This window comes from Meles meles, chromosome 12 (genome assembly GCF_922984935.1).
Source record: "Meles meles chromosome 12, mMelMel3.1 paternal haplotype, whole genome shotgun sequence".
Taxonomy (NCBI): Eukaryota; Metazoa; Chordata; class Mammalia; order Carnivora; family Mustelidae; genus Meles; species Meles meles.
This window is the reverse complement of record NC_060077.1, coordinates 81,975,572-81,998,044: the sequence shown is the minus strand read 5'-3', so window position 1 is coordinate 81,998,044 and position 22,473 is coordinate 81,975,572. Positions and strand designations below refer to the sequence as shown.

Genomic DNA, 22,473 nt, shown 5'->3' with positions numbered 1-22,473 from the left:
TCGCTCAGGTCATGATCCCAGGGTCCTGGGATCGAGCCCTGCATCGGGCTCTCTGCTTGGCAGGGAGCCTGCTTCCTCCTCTCTCTCTCTCTCTGCCTGCCTCTCTCCCTACTTGTGATCTCTATCTGTCAAATAAATAAATAAAATAAAATCTTTAAAAAAAAAAAAAAGATTTAAATTTTCTTGCAAAACAAAAACTAGCAGCTTGCTTTGGGGTAGATCCTGAAGGGATCTCTAGAAGTCAGTGAAGCAGTGATAAAATCTCCCCACCTGCTTTGAAGAAAAGGATGCTTTACTTTGAATTTTATTTCATCCTTATTTAAATGCTTATGAGGTGAGAAATGTGTACATTTTAACAACATTGTATAGAACAGACACATCAGATTACCACCACTCAAAGATCTCTCAAAATTTGGCCCAAATAAAGGATCTTAATCCCAACTAGATTAAACCTGGGGATTGACCATTGTGCTATCAACAGATTATTCCCAGTTTAGATGATTTTGTAAAGCCATTTTGGGTCCAAGACTTGGTTCATTGTTTGAGAAACTTAGTTGGCCTAATTTAGAATTAGAGGGATGTTCTAAAAAATCTTTTCATAATAGGCCTAACATCCTAAGTGAACTAGGCCCCAAGAGTTCTTGTCCTCAGATAAGAGATGGTCCAGTAGGATACAAAACCTTCTCCTACCAAAGCTCCCCACACCTCCTGCCTTGTTTTCTCCCTGCATAACCAGATCTGATGCACAGATGTGAAGAAGTAATGGAACATGGAAACATGGAAAGCAACATGGAAATTTTCACCAGTTACCTAATAAGATTTTAAGAGGGGCTTGGTTTGAGACTTAGAATTTTGAACTTTCAGATAAAACTTGAAGTCTATCAGCATATTCTTACACAAGAGTGATAAACATAATGAGGGTTTTAAACTGTTCACTCTTGGGGTGCCTGCATGGCTTAGTTGCTTACATGTCCAACTCTTGACCTCGGCCCATGTCTTAATCTCAGGGTTGTGAGTTCAAGCCCTGTGTTGGGGTCCATGAAACCTACTTAAAAACAAAAACAAAACTGTTCACTCTTTCCCCCTTTATTGGTGAAATTTCAGGATAAATAATTTACAATCAGAATCCATCAAACTATGTATGAATTAGTTTTTAGTCTAGATGAGAAGGCAAAAGATAAAATAATTTCTATTGTAACACCATTTTGGGGTGACGTGAATTTCTTTAACATATCTTACCTAGAGGTTGCCTTAAGAAAGTATATATTTGAGAGGGTCCAGAAATATGTGCCAAATTCTATAGTCACTTAATAATCAGTAAGCCCTTTTCTTTCTTGAGCCTTCACATTCTAAAGCAGCAAACAAATTTGAAGGAATGTGTAGAAGATTTAAGAAATACAAATCTAGGAGTGGATCTGGTTTCCTGGATTAGAAAGGAAGGAAGGAAAGAAGAACAGATGATTAAAGTTGAATTTTGAGTGAAAAAATATTTCAGAATGTATAATGAGTTAGTCATGTAACTTACATTGGGGATAAATATGATAGTATTTTAAATCATCAATTTCATAGTCATAAAGATACCAAAGCATATTATCAGAAACACATTTAATTTATTTTAAGAAATCTGAAAAGCAAAAATTCATGTGTAAAAACAGAACAATAATGATGAGTATAACCTTGTTAGTGAAGTGTTAAGAAATATATTATTCAACATCAGAAAGTGTATTTACCTTTGCAGAAAAATGCAACAGAGATAGCCTGAAACAACACAGTCTAACATTTTCAATTAGCACAGTTTTCAATTTCAAATCAGTTTTGCAAAACTTATAGCCCACCTGATTGCTCTACATAACTATTTTGGACGATCTGGAGGATTCTCTATGTAAATTAGTGAATAGTCAGATATATAAGATATTGAAAGAAATGCAGTTTTATTACTTTACAGAAAATACAGTAATAGTAATCCTAAATTCTAACAATGTATCCTTGATTTAATGAATAAAGAAGATTCATTTTAATCAGCATTTCATTATTTTTATGCAAATGGAGACTATTGAAATGCTTGAAAGTAGTTCTCTTAAGTTTGTTAAACATTTCTTACCAAAATTGTATTTACATTATCCCTTTGCTTAACAAGCTATAATACAAAGCTAAATGCCTTTTCTGCCCTGCTGAATTTGCACAGAGACCAAACTGGGAGATCCTAATTTTGTAAGGTTTTACTATGGATGCCGTGAACCTGTGATGACATTTTATTGGTATTTCAGTTTATTAATTCAAATATGCAGACTTTATACAAGATATTGTCTAAAGAAATAAAGTCCCATAGGAAGATTGTCTTTATCACATTTATTTATCCACATTTTAACAAATGAAAATGATTATAGTTTATAGTTTCTGAAAGGAAATAAATCTGTAGCACCATTTGTAGAACTATGAAATTTGTGTTTTCATATATTAGGAAAGAATACTTTCATATATAACTGCAAATATTTTTAAAAATCTTGGTCCTCTTTTGCTTGGAGTATACACCTTCTTCCTTCAATTAATCAACAGTTGTTTTTTCTTTCCCATCTCCAGTGTCCTGAACACTAGACAGACAGATAGGCAGAACAATGAGCTTACCCCAGGTGTCTAATAGAGTTGTAAGCTGCTATAAAGTAAAGACTTTATTTTACAGTGTTAGACACTTACAGAATGCAACAGTTAAGTTATTGTGACTTAATTAGACTGGGAATTATAAGATATAAAGAATGGCTAGAGAAAGAATTTGAGGAGGGCAGCTGAATTTGTGCCATCAGGGACTCCTGTGGAAGTTGAACTAAATTTTAAAGAATGGCTAAGATACAGGTATTCTAGGTCAACATTTGTTTTTCAATTATGTTTTTAAAACCATTATAAACATAGTATTGATCGCACTTTGGAAAGTATGGATAAAGGGGAAAATCATCTATTAACCCTACGCATCCTGCTGATACTCTGATATATTTCTTCTAGTCTTACCTGTTTGTCTTTTTAACATAGTATTAATCATAGTCCATGTACTTACCATTTTATCTTTTTTCTCTACATAATATTATTTTAAGATTTATTCATTTCTTTATTTGAGAGAGAGTGAGGGGGGCAGGGGCAGCGGAAAAGGGAGAGAGTCATAAGCAGACTCCACACTGAGCACAGAGCCCAACTTTACAACCCTGAGATCACCACCTGGGTCAAATCAGGAGTCGGATGCTTCTCCAACTGTGCCACCCAGATGCCCCATACCTAACATTATTTTAGAAGCATTGTCCCAGGTGGCTCATAGGCTTCCTAACCATCCTTTTCATAGATATTTAATATTCTGTGATGTGGATGAACCTTAATTCATTTAGCCATTCCTCTATTTTTGGTCATTTTATTTATTTATATTTTTATTATAATATTTTGAGTTATGTTTTTGTGCCAAGCTTTCTATATAGTTTCTATTACTTCATTTGTTCATTTCTCACATGTAGTATAGGTGGCCATAGAGTATGAATTTATTTATTTCTTTTTTTTTACTTCTGTCTTCAGAACAGTGCCAGTTTATAATATCACCAGCAACTGATGAGAGATCCTATCCTTCACAGTATTTAGTATTTTCATTTTTAAATAAGAACATCAGTGGCTATTTTAATAGGTCAAAAATGGTGCAGCTTTGTATAGATTTTCTGCATCTGTTTGACTAATGATACTTCCTCATGTATATATTGTCTGTTCATATATTTGGGTATTCTACATCTTATATACCAGGTGATTTGTGTATGCTTTCTGAATCCAAATACTTCCTTTTCCCTGGCCTTCAGTTTTTATTTTTATGATCAGTGATAGAATTTAAAGCATTTTGCTTCTTTTGTCGTCTCATGTTTGGGAAGCAGCACCAAATGGAACAGAGTTCAATAGGTGAAAGAGTTGAGGAGCGCCTGGGTGGCTCAGTCGGTTAAGCCTCTGTCTTCGGCTCTGGTCACGATCCCAGAGTCCTGGGATCAAGTCCTGCATCTGGCTCCTTGCTGGCTCCTCTTCTGGTGCTCTGTCTCTGTCTCTCTCTCTCTCAAATAAATAAATAAAATCTTAAAAAAATATATGTAGGTGAAAAAGTTGAGAGAAATAAAGTTGTTTTGGTTTGGTTAGTTTGATTTTGTTTAGGAACTCCTGCTTAAGTCACTGACTCAGCGAATACTAATTAGCTGGACCTGCAGTGGTGACAAGACTGACGTGGTCAGAGCTTGTCCAGACCGGCGAGAAAGGCGTGTCAGTGAACACGTGATGAAAATGGTGCTCGAAGAACTATAACAGGGTATTTGAGGGATAACAAAGGTGACACATTTATCCCTAAGTCGGCTGGAAGAGGAGTAGAAAAGACTGTCACTGTCTTATCTCATGAACATTTCTCCTTTGTCCATATTATAATGTCCCCATTATACTGGCCTAGAGATGTGCCATACGTCATTTAATCACTGCCTAGCTTGTTTCCTGTCTTTTTTGTTTGTTTTTTCCCTTCTGTAAACAGTATTACTACAAACATCTTCATATGAGAATTCTAGTGCCCATAGTGGATTATTGTCTCAGGGTAAATTCCTAGAAGTGAGATCATTGGATTATGATATATGAATATATTTGAGATTTTTGATGTAGAGTTTTAAATTGCCTTCCAGAAATTGTTTATTCCTATGTAGAGAGTGTGAGAGTTGGTTTTCGTTATACTCTTGTTGACATTACTTTTTTTTTACTGGATAAATGTGATAAGTGAATGTGTTATCTTCCTATTGTTTTAGTTTCCATATCAGTTATCAGTAAGGTCAAAGGTATTTTCATGTGTTTATTGGTTCTTTTTTTTTTCTTTCTTTCTTTCTTTCTTGGAGATTTAGGTCTGTATCACGCACACCGCCCCCCCCCCCCTTTTTTTAAATTCGGAACATTGGTCTTGCTCTTCTGGGTATATTAATGATTTTAACTCAGGCATTGTCTTTTTACCTCCATCTTAATGTTTTCTTTCCTTTTTTGTGTATTTACCTTATGAGTGATTTCTAATTATCTCAACTATTTAAAAAATTAAAATGATCTCAAGATTTAATAAATTTAAAAAAAAAGATGGTGTTGGAGTTGATATTTAAGTGTTCCTTTCCCTTCCCGCTTTCTTTTTCTGGAGAGCCTAGAAAATTTAAATTTTGTGATATTGTGACTTTGAAGTATTATCAAGGTTGTTTTAATTTTTGCATAAATTTGCATTTTTACTTGTTTAATGTTTTTTTCTTTTTTTTTTCCACCTCTCACTGCCACCCCAAATCCCCTTGTCCCTTAGGTATGAAGCTCTCTTTCCATTAGTATTGTCATGCTTAATGTTTGTGTGGATACAGGTGGAACAAGAAACCCTGCGGCAACCCACTGTTTCCTATAAACAGAAGGTAGCTTGTCAAAATCATTGTTGCGTTTATTTGAGAATATTAAAATATTCTCTCTTCTGTACAAAAGTTGCAGTGTTATTTCATCCAAAACTATGCACCATTTAAGACAGTCATAATTAAGTTAATGATTAATAATCAAGTTAAGCAGTTTATAAGAAAATTGTTCATTTACAACAGAAAAGCATGATTTTATTCTTTTATAGGCATGAAATAGGTTGGGTTATTCTTAGAGATTATTTGAGAATCCCTGATGTACGAAAACATCAATGTAAATGAAGGAGTGGAGGAGAAAGAATGCTCTTCATCGTATTTTCCTCTGTTTTCATATCTCATTTTTCTTTCCCTCAATTAATTGCAGTCACAAGAATATTTATGTTGTCACAAGTCAGTGCATGAATTTGATCATAAGGCGACATTTGTGATTGCGGTGTTGTTTTTCTCTTTCTAGGGTCCTACTCCAAATTGCTTTTTCTGCCACCCTAGTGATCGTGGCCTCAATCCAAATCTTAGGCCGTTTATTCAACACAGTACACTTTGAATTGGCTAAAAGCCAGCTAAATTTTAAGGACACATTTATCATACTGAGCTATGGAGTTAAATTGATGTCTCTTGCCTTTATTTTTGAACTGAAGGTAATTATAAACCATTGGTGGCAGAATATTTACAGTTTTACTGAGGTCAGATAAAATGAATATTGCAGAAAAACACCTTCATAGTTGGTCCATTGATCCATCCATTACCGGTTCCAGTAGAGCTTAGAGAGTAATTGGTCATTTAAAACAATTAATTTCAATAATGAGGAAACTATATTGAAGTAATTAGATAATTACTGGTTTTTAACATTAAGCTCTGGAATATTAAAAACAGTACGTGAAAACAGTTTTTTCAGATTCTAGTAAATGGTCAGACTGTCCTTAATAGCAAATATTAAATATTTTAGTATTAAATATGAAATCTAAAAATGAGATTCATTGTCATTTTTTAAATTCTGTTTTTAACAGAAAGCAGGTATTTCTTTTTATAGAAAGGAGTATTAAAGCATCCAAAGAACTTAGTGGAAAATTACATGGATAGTGGAGGAGGGGAAAGTTTCCCCATGAGTTTTTCTGTTTGGGTTAGAAGGGGTTAAGCAAAAGTGCATCCTTCTTGTTAAAATTGAGTGACTGAAATTGAATGGCTCAGTCATTGGACATCTGCCTTGGGCTCAGGTCATGATCCCAGGGTCCTGGGATCAAGCCCAGCTTCGGGCTCCCTGCTCAGTGGGAAGCCTGCTTCTCCCTCTCCCACTCCCCCACCTTGTGTTCCCTCTGTCACTGTGTCTCTCTCTGTCAAATAACAAATAAAATATTTTTTAAAAATTGAGCCACTTTCTATTTTACCAAAAATAGGAATATTTTGCATTTGTATATAGAGAAAATAACTAACAGAAGAACAAAGAAACAAATATTTGATTTTATAATTTTTTAAAATATGATACTGTAGCTGGGTTTTAGAATATCAGGACACTGAGAAATCAGGACTTAAAGAGTTATATAGGGATTTGAAAGTGAAGCATTTATACAGGATAAGGAAAAGCCCGATTCTCCCTTTTATTACACATTTAGCAATACCACAGCTCTGTTTTAGCATATTATTAGCAATGTATTCTAACTTTTAGCAGATTGTATTAAGATGTAATTAAACTATAGGAACAGCTGTATTATTAATTAATTTTGTCAGTGCAGGATAACTTTCCAGCTATTGTACCAGACTGGAAGTTTGCCTTTGAGAGTAGGAGTAAACGAACTGTCCTTGTGTGCTCAGGTATTTCTTACTGTCTCACAGGTCACCAGTCTCCGGTTCACCTGCAGTCCTGATATTACCCAGTTTCAACAGCTCTATCTGGATGACGTCCGCAGGGCCTTTTTCCTTGTATCCTTTGTTTGGACTTCTAAGGTGCTGTAACTTGCCATGTAGTGGAGTAAGGCGGTACTTCCGCTGCTCACGACCACTTGGGGGCCATTTAACTCCCTCTCAGCCATAATTTTCTCATACGATCCACATCTTTAAAAAATGTTGAAACTGTAGAGAAGCATGCAGAATGATATAACAAGCAAATGTACATGTGTATATTCCCGCCATCTAAGAGATCAACAGTTACCATTTTGTCACACGTGTCACACATTTTTTAAAAATTAAAACATTACTGCTAAAGCTAAAGTTTTTTGGTTTTTTTTTTTTTCAATTCCCGACTCCAGATGAAACCACTATAATGAGTTTGGTTTGTACTTTCTATGTGTGTTTTATACGGTGTTCATGCTCTATGGCATCTACCTCACAAAGTTTTTGAATCACATCAGAGGCAACATTGCATGAAAATTGTTAGTGTTACAAGTTTGAAAGACAGTAGGGCAGAATGAAGTCCCATTTGGGAAGGCTGGCTGACTGGCTTCAAGAAATTTGGAGGCATGGGGCACCTGGGTGGCTCAGTGGGTTAAGCCGCTGCCTTCGGCTCAGGTCATGATCTCGGGGTCCTGGGATCGAGTCCCGCATCGGGCTGTCTGCTCAGCAGGGAGCCTGCTTCTCTCTCTCTCTCTCTCTCTGTCGGCCTCTCTACTTGTGATCTCTCTCTGTCAAATAAATAAATAATTAATTAAAAAAGAAATTTGGAGGGAGGAATATTTCCTTTGACCTTACCGTGGTGCTGTCCTTCTTCCTCTTGCTTCTGTCCTCGGTTTTGCTCTCTCTTTGCGGACTCCTTGCGCTCACCCTCGACCAATCAACACTTCTTCCCTTGTATTGTACCTTCCCTTGAACCCTGCCTCCCCCTAAAGTATAATTTCATTTTGTCTTTGTTTACGACCAAGCTCCTTAAAAGAAAAATTTGTAGTTGCTGCTACCATTTCCTCTCCACTTACATACTGTATATCTAAGCCTTGAGCAGTGCCCGGCACCCGGTAGCTCTGTGAATACATGCACCTGTCCCTGCCGAGGCTGTGCCGTCAGTGGTCTGCAGGGGCTCCCTGACGGCACAGTCCGGGCTTCAATTTCACTTGACCACTTATAACATTCAACGCTGTTGACTTCTCTTCCTTTTCCCTTTCCCTCCAGGACATGATCCAGGTCTCCTCTTAGCTTTTATATCATCTCTCTTCTCCTTCACTAGAACATACTCTTCCTTTGTCTGATCTCGAAAGATGTTCTTCTCCAAGCTCTACCCTTATCCTACCTTACCCTGCCTAGATGCTGTCACCCTGTCCTATAGCTTTGACTGACATCTCCGTGCAGACAACTCCGAGATTTACTTCTCCAGCCTTGACCTCTTTTGACCTCACGAGCCATATGTCTAATATCCTGCTGGGCATCACCAAATGTATGTCCCAAACTGACTAACAACCCCTCTCCAAAGTCTCTCTAATGGGTCTCATCTTATTGAATGGCAGCACCATATTCCCAGTCACCCAGGCCATCAAACTTGTCATATTTAACTACTTCTTATCCAGTTCTAAGGTCCCACTGTCTCCCCTCCTTCTCCGTCTCTGCTCCCACTGCATCGGTACAGACCTTCCTTGCCCCTGACATGAACTACTGAAATAGCTTTCCAATTGTGTTTCCTGCCTGTAATTACTTATCTCCCTGATTTGAATATCTCACTGTCACTGGTGTTTCTTGTATCGGTCATCTAAAGTGTTTCTGGCTTTTCGTTGTCTCCACAGTAAAATTCAAGGCTTTTTATTGATGGGCCACCAATCTGTGTTCCTGCTTTATCTTCCATTGTATCTTTCAGTAATCCCTAAGCTTCTATCATACCTCTCAGTGTTTCTTGACTATGTCTTTTCTTTTCCCCGTTTACCTTAAAATGCCTCTCACATACTTCTGTAAATCCTCATAATCCTAGTTACCGTGTGAGCACTTTGAGACTATTTTATTCATATTTATGTTCTTAGTGTCTAATTTTGCCTCTGACATACTAGACAATAAAGGTTGGTTTGCTGGTTAGTTGATTGGGTGAGTGACTAGATCTGTGAATACACTTGAGGTTCAAGTCACCAACTCACTTGCCACCTTTTCACTGAAAGTTGTCGTAATTCATATATCCTCTTCAGTGTTTCTTTACCACTTTCGTGTATATGTCTACAATAATAAAATAGCTAACATTTATTGAGTCCTGTCAATGGGGCAGGCAGTATTTTCCTAGTGCTTTCCTAGCAGTTAGTTCTTAAGACACCAACAGGATTAATATTTACCTTTTACTACTGCACTAAAACAAATAAAAGATTGAAAAGTGTCCAAAAGATGTCTAACATTTTCTCATGTCTCATTCTCCATTGAATTATTTGAGAACGTGGTCTCTTCTTTCTTTCTGAGCCTTCCAAAGAACCTAGCACATTTCACATGTAATGGGCACACAGCAAGTATATATGAGCTGAAATTTTCTCCTGAAAATATCTATCTGATGCACTAGGTCCCTGTTCTTGTGAGATAATCACCAGTGGCCAGCTCCAGATACAATACTCTGATTTGCTTTTGCTAGAGAGGAGGAAAATGCCCTCCCAAAGACACTAGTGACAAGTGAGGATAACCTCTCAGGCCTCCGATTCTTAGCACATTCCCTCTTCAGTCTGTTTCTTTCAAAATGCATTCACAAGGAGGTATAATGGAACATTCACTAGCAACAGTTTATGGCCACATGTACAGGGTAAAAATCAAGTTACCCTCATGGTAGAATAGAAATACCTTTTCTAAATGAAGGAGAAATTTGTATGAATTCTGACTTGTTTTGGCATTTCCTTAACTGTATTTAGGTTTTCTTCTTAGTGACAGCATTTTTTGGAACTGGGAACATAGCTTCTATTAACAGGTAATTTTAAAATGAAAAGAGCATATTTATAATGAGAGATAATACAAGTTAGAATTTTGTTCTGTACCGTGGTTTTTTTATACTGAAGGGTATTTTGGAGATTGGTATGTTATTGGCGCATAGAGATCTACCTCATTCCTTTTAGTGGTTTCCTGATAGTCTTGATACAATGTATGCTTGTGTTTTAGTAAGAATAGTTTCAGAAAGTTAGTTTAAACATCCTTTTTAGTAGAACATTCTTTTAAAGTTACAATGTGAATTCTAAAATCTTTTTTCTTTATGTTGGTTCCTTAGCTTTGATCTTGCCTCTGTCTATTGCTTTCTGACCGTGTTTAGTCCTTTTATGATGGGAGCCCTGATGATGTGGAAGGTTAGTTTTCTTATTTTCCTGTTAAGATATTGATTATCAGTTCTTCGTGACATTAAGATTATGTAACATTATATGACGTTAAGACTATAAAGTCATTGTGACAGAGTGAAATAGCATTGAAAGAAGATACCTTCACAGATGATGCTGAATCAGAGTTGGGACCCTTTAGCTTTTACTCCAAAATACAGTTAACCTTTTTGCTTTATCCTTAAGCCCATTTAAATTCCAGAGTACAGATTCTGTGTAACTCCTGGGAAGTCCTATCACAGACGATTAAAACCCGTGGGAAAGGGCAGTGCAGATCAGAACTGCAGTGCTCCCAAAGATTCTGTATGCTCCCCACGAGACTACCCACATGTTGTGATCTTTTCTCATAATCCATGTACCTGGAATTGATTGATTGATTGACTCCACAAATCCGTCATTGAGCGCTTACATTCAGTAATGTAGCAGGCACCAGCTGGGTGCTGACCATACCAAGATAATGGCAAATTCCTCAGCTTTGGAGGTTCAGACTCCTATGGAATGTAATTCACGTTCTTTCCTTTCTTCTGTCTCATTCCCTCCGCCACAGTGCCTGGCACATTTTAGGCAGTTGGCATATATCTGTCTAAAATCTAATTACCTTCTGTCAGATCACATAAGTACTAATTGTTAAAAGTATGTTTCTCTTAATTGGATTACTATCCTTTTTTATTACTGCATTAATAATTAATAAATATGGAACTATATTTGAGATAGGACCTTTAAAGAGATAATTAAGGTAAAATTAAGGTTACCAAATCTAACCTTAGGAAATGTTAAAAAGTTGTTTTTCTCATGTTCCAATTTCTATTTAGTTATTTTATTTTTTTATATTTACCTGTTGAGTTATTTTACAACATGTATTATTTCTTGAACTTTCATTTATGTTTTTAAATGATAGTGCTCTTTTCTTACTTGACTGGAGACCATTGGCCTTTCATTAAAAAGTAAAGAAAACAAAAGTTTAAAGTAGAATACTAGATCTTTATTCTCCAGCCTCATTAAGAGCTTTCCTGAAATAATGCACTGCATGGCTCTTTTTGACTAATGTGGCCAGAAGTGAAGGTTCTCCCAAACTATTTTAGTCTGTGTCCTTCACTTGAAGGAATCTTACACAGTGCTGAACACCATTTCTTTTCCATATTTTTTCTTTTTTATTATACATCAAGTGTACATATATGTATTTTTAATTACTTATTAAAAGCAGTATCTCAAAATATTAACAGCATTAGCTCTAGATTATGGGTTTTCAATCAGTATAAATTATGATATACTTTTCTCAATTTTTTAACAAACACTTTACAGTGAATATGAATTATATAATCAGAAAGAAAGTTGTATTAAGATAAATGCACCATGTTTATAGAGTTATAATATCAAGTGACCAGATGGATTCAGGGATCTGTGAATCAAATTATCAAGCTCTATAATTTATCTGATTTGGGCATTTTGTGCCCCTCATACTCTCTCGGAAACATTTGAATATGGTCATTAATTATTATGAGTTAGAACAAAAATTTGTATCAGGTTTTATTTGGAATAAGTGTTGATATTTATCGTTTTATGCTATATACAGTGTTGATGTAGATTTTTAAATCTTTCATCAGTATTCTATGTGTCATCGATGTCATGGTTTGGAGTTTGCTCTTCACTAATAGAGATAAAATTTACTTGAAAAGTTGAAATACTGCAGAAATAACATTTGTTTTTAAGTTTTTCAAATGTTTCAGCTAACCACAGCATGGTTTTTCGTCCTTTTAAACAGATTTTAATCCCCTTTGTTCTTGTGATGTGTGCTTTTGAAGCAGTTCAGCTAACTACCCAGTTATCTTCAAAAAGGTAAAGTAAATGTTTAAGAAGCGTTGGACTTGCCCATGTTCAGGCAGTAAGAGTAGATATGTGATTGCTACAGTGCTGTAGCAAAGGTTGTTTATTATAAAAATGAGAGCAAAATGTTGTACCCTTATAGCCAGAGTTCAGCTGTCATTAGAGGAAATTAGTTGATTAGAGCCCCAGCAGACAAATATGCTTTCTCAAGAATAAAATGTTATTAGGATATTATTCAAGCCAGTGAAGAGCTTCCCTAGAAAACAGTAAAACATAAATGTTGAATTATAGTTAATGACTTGTTTATTATAGGTATAATTGTGGTTACAAAACACAAGGGATATCATTCTGTTTTCTTTTGGGTTATTTCTTAAATATGTATGAGATAAATGTACTAATATTATTTCATTTTACTTTAAGTCAGCTGTTCTACATGTCAATAATTTACATAGCTTCTTAGTCTTATTTTTTACATATTTGACAAGTGGAATGGAAATTATTCTTTCTAAGTTTTGAGAAATTTCTGGAGCAGTCAGTCTTAAGCAATGACTACTCTCAAAGAGAAGCTATCAACTAAACTATTTGCTTTTTTTAACTAATAAAATTGTCTCATCAGCACAGGACTGATCAGTCTCTCTGAAAGACACTTGAGATAAATACGAAGCTTCTTAGCAGTTCCGTTATTCTTGAATCAAACTGGCATATTCAGTGCTGAAAGAAATAACTAATATTAGCATAAATTTGCATGTTCTTTTTGATGAGTTTAAGCTAGAACTGGGTTTAGCATATTATTTTCATATGCCTTAATAACAAGTATAATTTTAAAAGGTTTTCTTCCACTGTTTAAAAATAGTAGAAATTTCTTTCTAGTTTAATTTAGTATTTTGTAGGATATTTACATAAATTTTAACAGCGAAAACATTTATACGTTGGCAGTATCACATAAAAAATAGTGACTTAGATGCGATTAAAAACTGGTAAATTATATGTACTTTCTTGCATCTATGTTAGTGGATACATTTTTTTTTAGCAGGGATTTTAAGGTTTAACTCAGAGGAACTGGTAACATGTGGAATGAAAAGTAGAGGTGTGTTAAGGATCTGCCTTCTGCTCAGGTCATGATCTCGGGGTCCTGGGGTCGGGCTCCCTGCTCAGTGGGGAGTCTGCTTCTCCCTCTCCCTCTGCCCACCCCCCCCCCCCCCGCCACTTATTTTCTCTCTCTGTCAAATAAATAAAACCTTAAAAAAAATATGTTTGAAAAAAAATGATGCCTTTGGTTATAAATAATGAAAATCTAACCTATCCCCTCCAATCAAGGAAACAGTTTCTTTCCCAAATGCCTCATCCAACAGATTTCAGATTATGTCTGAATGAACTCTAACGAGCACAAGTTCATTCTAGCCTGGAAGGTGTTAGAGAGCAAGAAGTAGTAGTTTGGAATGGATGTGGGAAACAGACAACCTCAAGAGCCTGTTAGAGCTGAAAAAGATACTTTGAGGCTAATCCACTTCACAGCATGAGAGGACCTGGAGCTTCCCCACCTTTAGAAAGCAACAAAGCACAAGAGAGCTGGGGAACAGCTGAGAAAGAGAAGAAGGTTTTAGGATTACAGAAGTATTTGACAATCAACCAAATAAGGAGACCTAAAAGATCTGTTCTACATTTGATTACATACTCAAATATACAAGAGAGCCATGGATAAACAGTAGTGATTGAAAAAAGAATTTGGGGAGGTCAAATTGTCAGCAGTGTGATCTAGCAACCAAAAAGCTAGCTTCTCATGCCCTGTACTAACTGAAATGAATATAAGATGTTTTGACACTGTCATTTAAAATATACTATTCTGTTTTACTAGATGTTTTGATCTTCGGGATAGTATGCTTCCATATTTAGGAATTCAAATTTGAATCAGAATTCTATCTATATTAAATCACTTTTATTGCCAGAGCATTTTCTAGTGTAAACTATGTTAAGCCAGCTTAATTTTTTCATTAGTTTTATATGAAGTGAATATTCTAAAATTTCTTAACAAAGAGGGGTGCCTGTGTACTCAGTTGTTAAGCGTCTGTCCTGGGATCCAGCCCTGCATTGGGCTCCCTGCTCAGCAGGAAGCCTGCTTCTCCTCCCACTCCCCCTGCTTATGTTCTCCCTCTCTCTATCACTCTCTGTCAAATAAATAAAATCTTTTTAAAAATTTCTTAACAAAGAAATTTGGGTTCATTTATCTAATTTTCATATTAGATATATTTCATAGATTAAAATCTTTGAATTTTAGTTTGTGCTAGTGTGATTTCTTTTGATGGCCATTATCTCCAGCAGGTCTAACTGATTTACCTGGGTCAGAGTATAGAGCTGGTTTTTGTCAAGAAGATTTGCTTCTTCCATCATTATTGTCACTTACAGATTTTACCCTGGTGATTTTAGCTTTCTATAGTGTTATTTGGTGGTTTGGGACCATTTTGTAGTGTTCTATGGAACCAAAATGTAGAAGTTCTCATATGTCTATAAGAAATGTCACAATGTGTAGTAGTAGCCATTTTCATTTTTATTTTATGCTGGTTATGTCTACCATTCATTTAGCATATAATGTTTTGAGTTTCTATTACAAACAGCCACTGTTCTAGCTGCTGGTAATACAGTGGTGACTAGAACTTACCATGTACTCAGTGAGATGAATAAGAAATGAAACAGTTGCCATAAAATGTCAGATTGTGTTAAATGTCAGGAAGGAAAATAGATTGAAGGGGAGACATTTAAGCAGAGACTGAAATAAACACAGAGTGAACCATGAAACTATACGAGAAAAGAGCACTTTCAGGTAGAGGGTGTGGAGCATACACAGGGCGTGAGGTGAAGCTGGGTGTTGAGTGTTTGCAGAGCAGCAGGAGGGCCGCCCATAAGCAGAGTGTGCTAGCAGAATTGTCGGAAGGACGGTTGGAGAGAGGCAGGGGCCGGATCATAGGAGGCCATTTTGGCCACAGTTTGACTTCCGAATTTTTCCTAGTTGTGGCAAGAAGCAATTGGAAGGTCTCAAAGGCTCCGTTGTCTGTTCTATGGCTAATACCCTTAGGGGGACGAGAGTAAAAGCAGGGAAGTGGTTGGAGGTGACTGTTGGAGGTGAATGACCTGAGTGGGTTGGTGGAGGTAGTAAGAGCCAACACTCATCATTTGTCTAAAAACCCAGTAGCGTGCATTTGGTTCTTGAATCAAGGAGTACTCATGGGACAGTCTCAAAAGATCTAGGTGCTCAGTAGCTTGAAAACAAGAGATAAAATATCAAAACTAACCAGCTTTTAATAGAAATATTATTTCCAGAACGAGAGTAATTATCCCATCGTACTTTCATAGTAATTTGATCACCATAAGTGTTAAACACTGTCACATTTATACCTTCCTGTCTGAACAACATATGAATAAGCAAGGGAGACGAAGGACACATTCAGGAGAAAATGGCAAGCATGCCCAAGACTTCAAGAGTAGATAGTGCCTTGGGGAGACAATGTGCATCATGGCTAGGAGAACAGGTTCTGAGACCAGACTTGCTATGTTGAAATTCTGCCCTGGGGTACCTGGGTGGCTCAGTCAGTTTAGCGTCTCCCTTCCGCTTGGGGCATGGTGCTGGACCCCCAGGATCAAGCCCTGTGTCGGGCTCCCGGTTCAGCAGTCTGCTTCTCCCTCCCCCTCTGCTTCTCCCCAGCTCGTGCTCTCTTTCTCTGTCTCTCTCAAATAAAATCTTAAAAAAAAAAAAAAAAAGGAAAAGAAAGCTGCCCGCTCACTAGCTGTGTGACCTTGGACAACTTCTCCGTTCCTCAGTCTCCACATACTACTTCTAATTTGCTCTGAAAAAGCTTTTTCCTTCTTGTTAATTGAGTGTTAGGTCAGACATCATATTCTCTGATGAACTTTTCCGACCCAGCTGCCGTCGCCCCAAATTCCTAGCTAAAGTTAGGTAACTCATATGGTGATGGAACTTTTTTTTTTTTTTAAGATTTATTTATTTGAGAGAGAAAGAGAGAGGGAGAGAGAGAGCACGCCTGCAGGGGGAAGGGGCAGAGGGAGAGGGAGAGAGAAACTTCAGCAGACTAGACTGCACGCTGACTGTGAAACCTGGTGCAGGGCTCCATCTCATGACCCTGAGATCACGACCTGAGCTGAAACCAGAATTTGGATGCTTAACTAACTGTGCCATCTAGATACCCCATGATGAACTATTTCTTACTTTTCTATTTTTCTATTTTCCACATTCTATTGTGGGCACAATTGTGTGCCCTCCCCCATCCCCACACCAACAAAGCATATGCCGAATAGGACTATATTTGAGATAGGACCTTCCAGGAGATAATTAAGGTAAAATGAGGTCATGGTGGGCCCTAGTCCAATATATATGGTGTCTTTATAGGAAGAGATTAGAACCCCCACACACACAGAGGAGAGACCATACGAACACAAAGGGAGAACATGGCCATCTCCAAGCCAAGGAAAGAAGCCTCAGAATGAGAGCACTCTGCCAACACCTTGACCTCAGACTCAGCCTCCAAAACTACAAGAGAATACGTTGCTGTTCTTGAACTCCCCAGTCTGTGGTACTTTGTTATAACAGCCCAAGCAAACTAATACCCATCCTATGAACTCTGAAAGGGCAGAGATTCTTTCACTGTGTCTTTAATTTTATCTAAAGTTTTTGTTACAAGGAATGAAAAAGAAACCAGTATATATTAGGCATCTACCATATGCAGGCACTGTATTAGATACTTTACATAGATCACTTAATTTTCTTAACAGTGCTATGAAGTAGGTATTACTCTGCCCATTCTATAAATAAGGAAACTGAGGTTGAGAAGATAGTAAGTATCCTAATCAGGTGTGTCTTACTTTGAAAGGGTTGCAGAACATCATCTGTGTCCTACAATAAAATGTGGTTTTAGAAAACATCTAAAAATGTCAAACCAAACTTCAAAAAAGATATTTAAGACAAACCATAAATGACTCTTTTTTTTTAATTTTTTTTTTAAGATTTTATTTATTTATTTGACAGACAGAGATCACAAGTAGGCAGAGAGGCAGGCAGAGAGAGTGAGAGGGAAGCAGGCTCCCTGCCGAGCAGAGAGCCCGATGTGGGACTTGATCCCAGGACCCTGAGATCATGACCTGAGCCGAAGGCAGCGGCTTAAACCACTGAGCCACCCAGGCGCCCCCATAAATGACTCTTAATCTCAAAGAACAAACTGGAGGTTGCTGGGGGAAGGTGGGGTTGGGAGAGGGGGAGGGGGTTATGGACATTGGGGAGGGTATGTGCTATCGTGAGTGCTGTGAAGTGTGTAAACCTGGCGATTCACAGACCTGTACCCCTGGGGATAAAAATACATTATATGTTTATAAAAAAAAAAAAAATTGGAAGGGGAGGTGAACCATAAGAGACTATGGACTCTGAAAAACAACCTAAGGGTTTTGAAGGGTCGGGGATGGGAGGTTGGGGGAACAGGTGGTGGGTAATAGGGAGGGCACGTATTGCATGGAGCACTGGGTGTTGTGCAAAAACAATGAATACTGTTACGCTGAAAATAAATAAATAAATAAATTTAAAAATATATTTAAAAGTCTGTTGCATTTAAATTGCATTTTTTTTGTTTCAAGTTTTTATTTAAATTCTAGTTAGTTAACATACAGTGTAATATTGGTTTCAGGAGTAGAATTTAGTGATTTATCACTTACATAACACCCAGTGGTCATCACAAGTGCCCTCCTTAATACCCATCCCCCATTTAGCCCATCCCCTGCCCACCTTCCCTCCACTGGCCCTCAGTTTATTCTCTATCATAAGAGTCTCTTATGGTTTGCCTCCCTCTCTTTCTTCCCCCAACCATGTTCATCTGTTTTGTTTCTTAAAATTCCACATACAAATGAAATCATATGCTATTTGTCTTTCTCTAACTGACTTGTTTTGCTTAGTGTAATACACTCTAGTTCCATCCACATCATTGCAAATGGCAAGATTTCATTTTTTTTTTTTTTTTGATGACTGAGTAATTGTCCATTGTATATGCATATACCACATCTTCTTTAGCCATTCATCAGTCAGTGGACATCTGGGCTCTTGTTGAGAATGCTGCTGTAAACATCGGGGCACATGTGTCCCTTAAAAACAGTATTTTGTGTCCTTTGGGTAAATAACTAGTAGTATAATTCCTGGGTCATAGGTTAGTTCCATTTTTCACTTTTTGAGGAACCTCTGTGTTGTTTTCCAGAGAAGCTGCACCAGTCTGCATTTCCACTAACAGTGTAAGAGGATTTCCCCCTTTCTCTGCATCCTCGCCAACATTTGTTGTTTCCTGTGTTAATTTTAGCCGTCCTGACAGGTGTGAGGTGGTATCTCATTGTAGTTTTGATTTTTATTTCCCCGATGATAAGTGATGTTGAGCATCTTTTCATGTGTCTATTAACCATCTATCTGTCTTCTTTGGAAAAATGTCTATTCTTGTCTTCTGCCTATTTCTTAACTAGATTATTTGTTTTTGGGGGGTGTTGAGTTTGATAAGTTCTTTATAGATTTTGGATACTAACTCTTTATCAGATATGTCATTTGCAAATATCTGCTCCCATTCCTAAGGTTGCCTTTTAGTTTTGTTGATTGTTTCCTTCACTGTGCAGAAGCCTTTTATCTTTGTTTTCTTTTCTCTTCTTTCCTTTTCCTTTTTTTTCTTTTTTTTTGTGTGAGAGAGGAAGAGTGAAAAAGGGAGCGAAGGAGAGAGGGGTGAAGGGCAAAGAAGAGGGAAAGAGAACATCTTCAGCAGCTCCATACCCTGTGCAGAGCCCAACAAGGAGCTTGATCTCACAACCCTGAGCTCATGACCTGAGCCAAAATCAAAAATCAGACACTCAACCAACTGAGCCACTCAGGCACCCCAAGAAGCTTTTTATCTTGACGACCCAGTAGTTCATTTTTGCTTTTGTTTCCCTTGCCTCTTGTCATATGTCTAGTAAGGAGTTGCTATGGCCAATGTCAAAGCCTGTGTTTTCCTCTAAGATTTTGATGGATTCCTGTCTCACATTTAGGTCTTTCCATCCATTTTGAATTTACTTTTGTGTATGGTATAAGAAAGTGGTCCAGTTTCATTCTTCTGCTTGTTGCTGTCCAGTTTTCCCAACACCATTCGTTGAGGAGACCGTCTTTTTTCCATTGGATGATATTCTTTCCTGCTTTGTCAAAGATTAGTTGACCAAAAAAAAAAAAAAAAAAAAAAAGATTAGTTGACCATAGAGTTGTGGGTCCATTTCTGGATTTTTCTCTTCTGTTCCATTGATCTGTCTGTTTTGGTGCCAGTAGCATCCTGTCTTAATCCCTGCAGCTTTGTAATAGAGCTTGAGTCTGGAATTGTGATGCTTCCAGCTTTGCTTCTCTTTTTCAAGGCTGCTTTGGCTGTTTGGGGTCTTTTGTGGTTCCATACAAATTTTAGGATTGTTCTAGCTCTGAAAAATGCTGGGGGTATTTTGGTAGGGATTGCATTAAATGTGTAGATTGCTTTGTGTTTCTTTTTTTCTTTTTGTCTCAGAAGAACCAGAGCCATAGGGTGGAATTTTTATTTCACTGATTTTGATTCAAAGAAGGAAAGCATTTTGTAATTGGGGCTGTGTAAATTGGAGTGGGTTCAGTAACTGGAACCATTAAAGCCCATGTTAGACAGAGCTTTCACTGGGACTGTTACTTGGAGAATTGGCGCTTTGTTCAGAAGGCTTTACCAAATGACCATTGTGTTCTCCACAAACTCTTAGTTTAAACACTTATTGTATGTCTGTTGTGTCAGACTTGTTTTGAATGATACATAACACTTCGGTTAGATATGATAAGTCTGACTTGTGCTATATGTCTGTGTATGTAAACTATTGAGTGACATTTCTACATTTTAGACCTATAGTTTGAAAAACAATTATGTCTAAAAGAAGTCAAGGATGATTTCAGAATAAGCATACTGACTTTAGACGAGTTGAAATGGAACTGTGTAATGCAATTCAATGATTGATCACATGAGTTTTCCCTGGAGGAAAGACTTTTTTAGAACATTAAACTTGTAAATGAGATGAGAGAAATCTAAGCTTTCTTGCAGCTCTGTATTGTATATAGAAGTTTTTAAAATCTGAGAATACTTCTCATTGTTATTTTCTGTTTGGGCTTAAGAGGAAAGCACTAGATAACAAAAATGTTTTGCATTCTTCCCTTTTATTACCTAATTGTTATGATACCTTAGTGGGGGAGGGAAATTTGTCCATTTCTTCTGCAAATAAAAAAGTTAAGTTTCTGTATTACATATGACCATTAAGTTCTTCGTTGCCTGGTTAAGGAACTCAAGTAGGCATGCTGTGATACTTTTTTAAAATCTCAACCAAAATTTTACACCTTACATAAAAATTAACTCAAAAGAGACCACAGATTCAAACTTTTAGGAAAAGCATAAGAAAAAATCTTTGAGGTTTGGGCTAGGAAAGAGTTATACTTGACACCAAAACCATGATCCATGTAAGGAAAAATTGATAAATTAGACTTAATCAAAATTCACAGCTTTTGCTCTACAGAAAAGAAGATTCTATTAGGAGAATGAAAAGATAAGCTACATACTGGCAGAGAATATTTACTTACAAACTATGTATCTGACCAAGGACTACTATCCAGAATATATAAAGAACTCTCAAAACTCAACAGTAAACACCAAACAGGAGAAAATGAGCAAAAGACCTGAGAGCGTATATAGATGGCAGTTGAAGTTGTTCAACATTGTTAATGATAAAGGAAATTCATATTAAAACCATGGTGAGGTATCATTACACAGCGATCAGAATAGCTAAAAATAAAAAGTAGTGACATCAAATGCTGGTAAAGATGCAAAGAAATTGCTCTCATATATTGCAGAACATATATTACATAACCGCTCTGAAAAGAGTTTTCTTTTTTTTTTTGTTTTTTTTGTTTGTTTGTTTGTTTCAGGATTTTGTTATTTGTCAGAGAGACACGCGCACAAGCAGGGGAAGCAGCAGGCAGAGGGAGAAGCAGGCTCCCCGCTAAGCAAGGAGCCCAATGTGAGACACGATCTCAGGACCCTGGAATCATGACCTGAGCTGAAAGCAGGCATTTAATGGACTGAGCCACCCAGGCATCCCATAGAATTTTAGTTTCTTACTAAACCAAACTTGCAACTGCCGTAAGATCCAACAGTTACACTCTGTGGTATTTTTTATAGAGAAGTTAGAGCTTATGTTTGCATAAAAAACTCTACTCAAATGTTTATAGCAGCTGTATTTGTAATGTCTTTCAGTGTTTGAATGCTTAGGCAGACTGTGGTACATTAATAAATGGAGGACTACTCAGCAATAAAAAGGATCAAACTACTGATACATTGCAATATCTTAGATGAATCTCAAGGGAATTATGCTGAGTGAAAAATACAATCCCAACAGGTTACAAAGTGTTATATAAATGATTCCACTTATACAACACTCTTGAAACGACAGAATTATAGGAACGGAGAACAGATTAGTGGTTTTCAGGGGTTAGGGGTTAGGCAGGAAGTCAGTGCAGGGAGGATAGATGTTGCTATAGAACAGTATCATGAGGGATGTTGTAACGGTGGAAACATTCTGTATCTTGACAGTATCAGTGTCAATATCCTAGTTGTGATATTGTACTATAGTTTTAAAGATAGTACCTTGGGGGACACTAGGCCAGGAGTACATGAGATCCCTCTATATTGTTTCTTCTAATTGCATGTGATTATCTCAAAATAAAAAGTTTCATTAAAAATCATAATTCTGGGCACCTGGGTGGCTTAGTTGGTTAAGGTCCAACACTTGATTTCAGCTCAGGTCATGATATCAGGTTCGTGAGATCACACCCCGCGTTGGGCTCTGAGCTGAACATGGAGCCTACTTGGGATTCTCTCTCTCCTTCTGTCCTTTCCCCCACCCTTTCCTCCTCTCCCCCCACCTCTCCAAAATAAATA

The 22,473-nt window shown here is 37.1% G+C and overlaps 1 protein-coding gene across 7 annotated transcripts in view; it reads left to right on the top strand.

Annotated features, from left to right (window-relative positions):
• The window catches only part of PIGN (phosphatidylinositol glycan anchor biosynthesis class N), a 106,201-nt gene that overhangs the window by 72,270 nt on the left and 11,458 nt on the right, over positions 1-22,473 (top strand). For all 7 annotated transcript variants that reach the window (XM_046025663.1, XM_046025661.1, XM_046025662.1 and 4 more), the window contains 5 exons: positions 5,321-5,423; positions 7,248-7,334; positions 10,208-10,263; positions 10,558-10,633; positions 12,423-12,496. In XM_046025663.1, the coding sequence (XP_045881619.1) occupies positions 5,321-5,423; positions 7,248-7,334; positions 10,208-10,263; positions 10,558-10,633; positions 12,423-12,496 (396 nt within the window). The remainder of the gene's footprint in view (positions 1-5,320; positions 5,424-7,247; positions 7,335-10,207; positions 10,264-10,557; positions 10,634-12,422; positions 12,497-22,473) is intronic.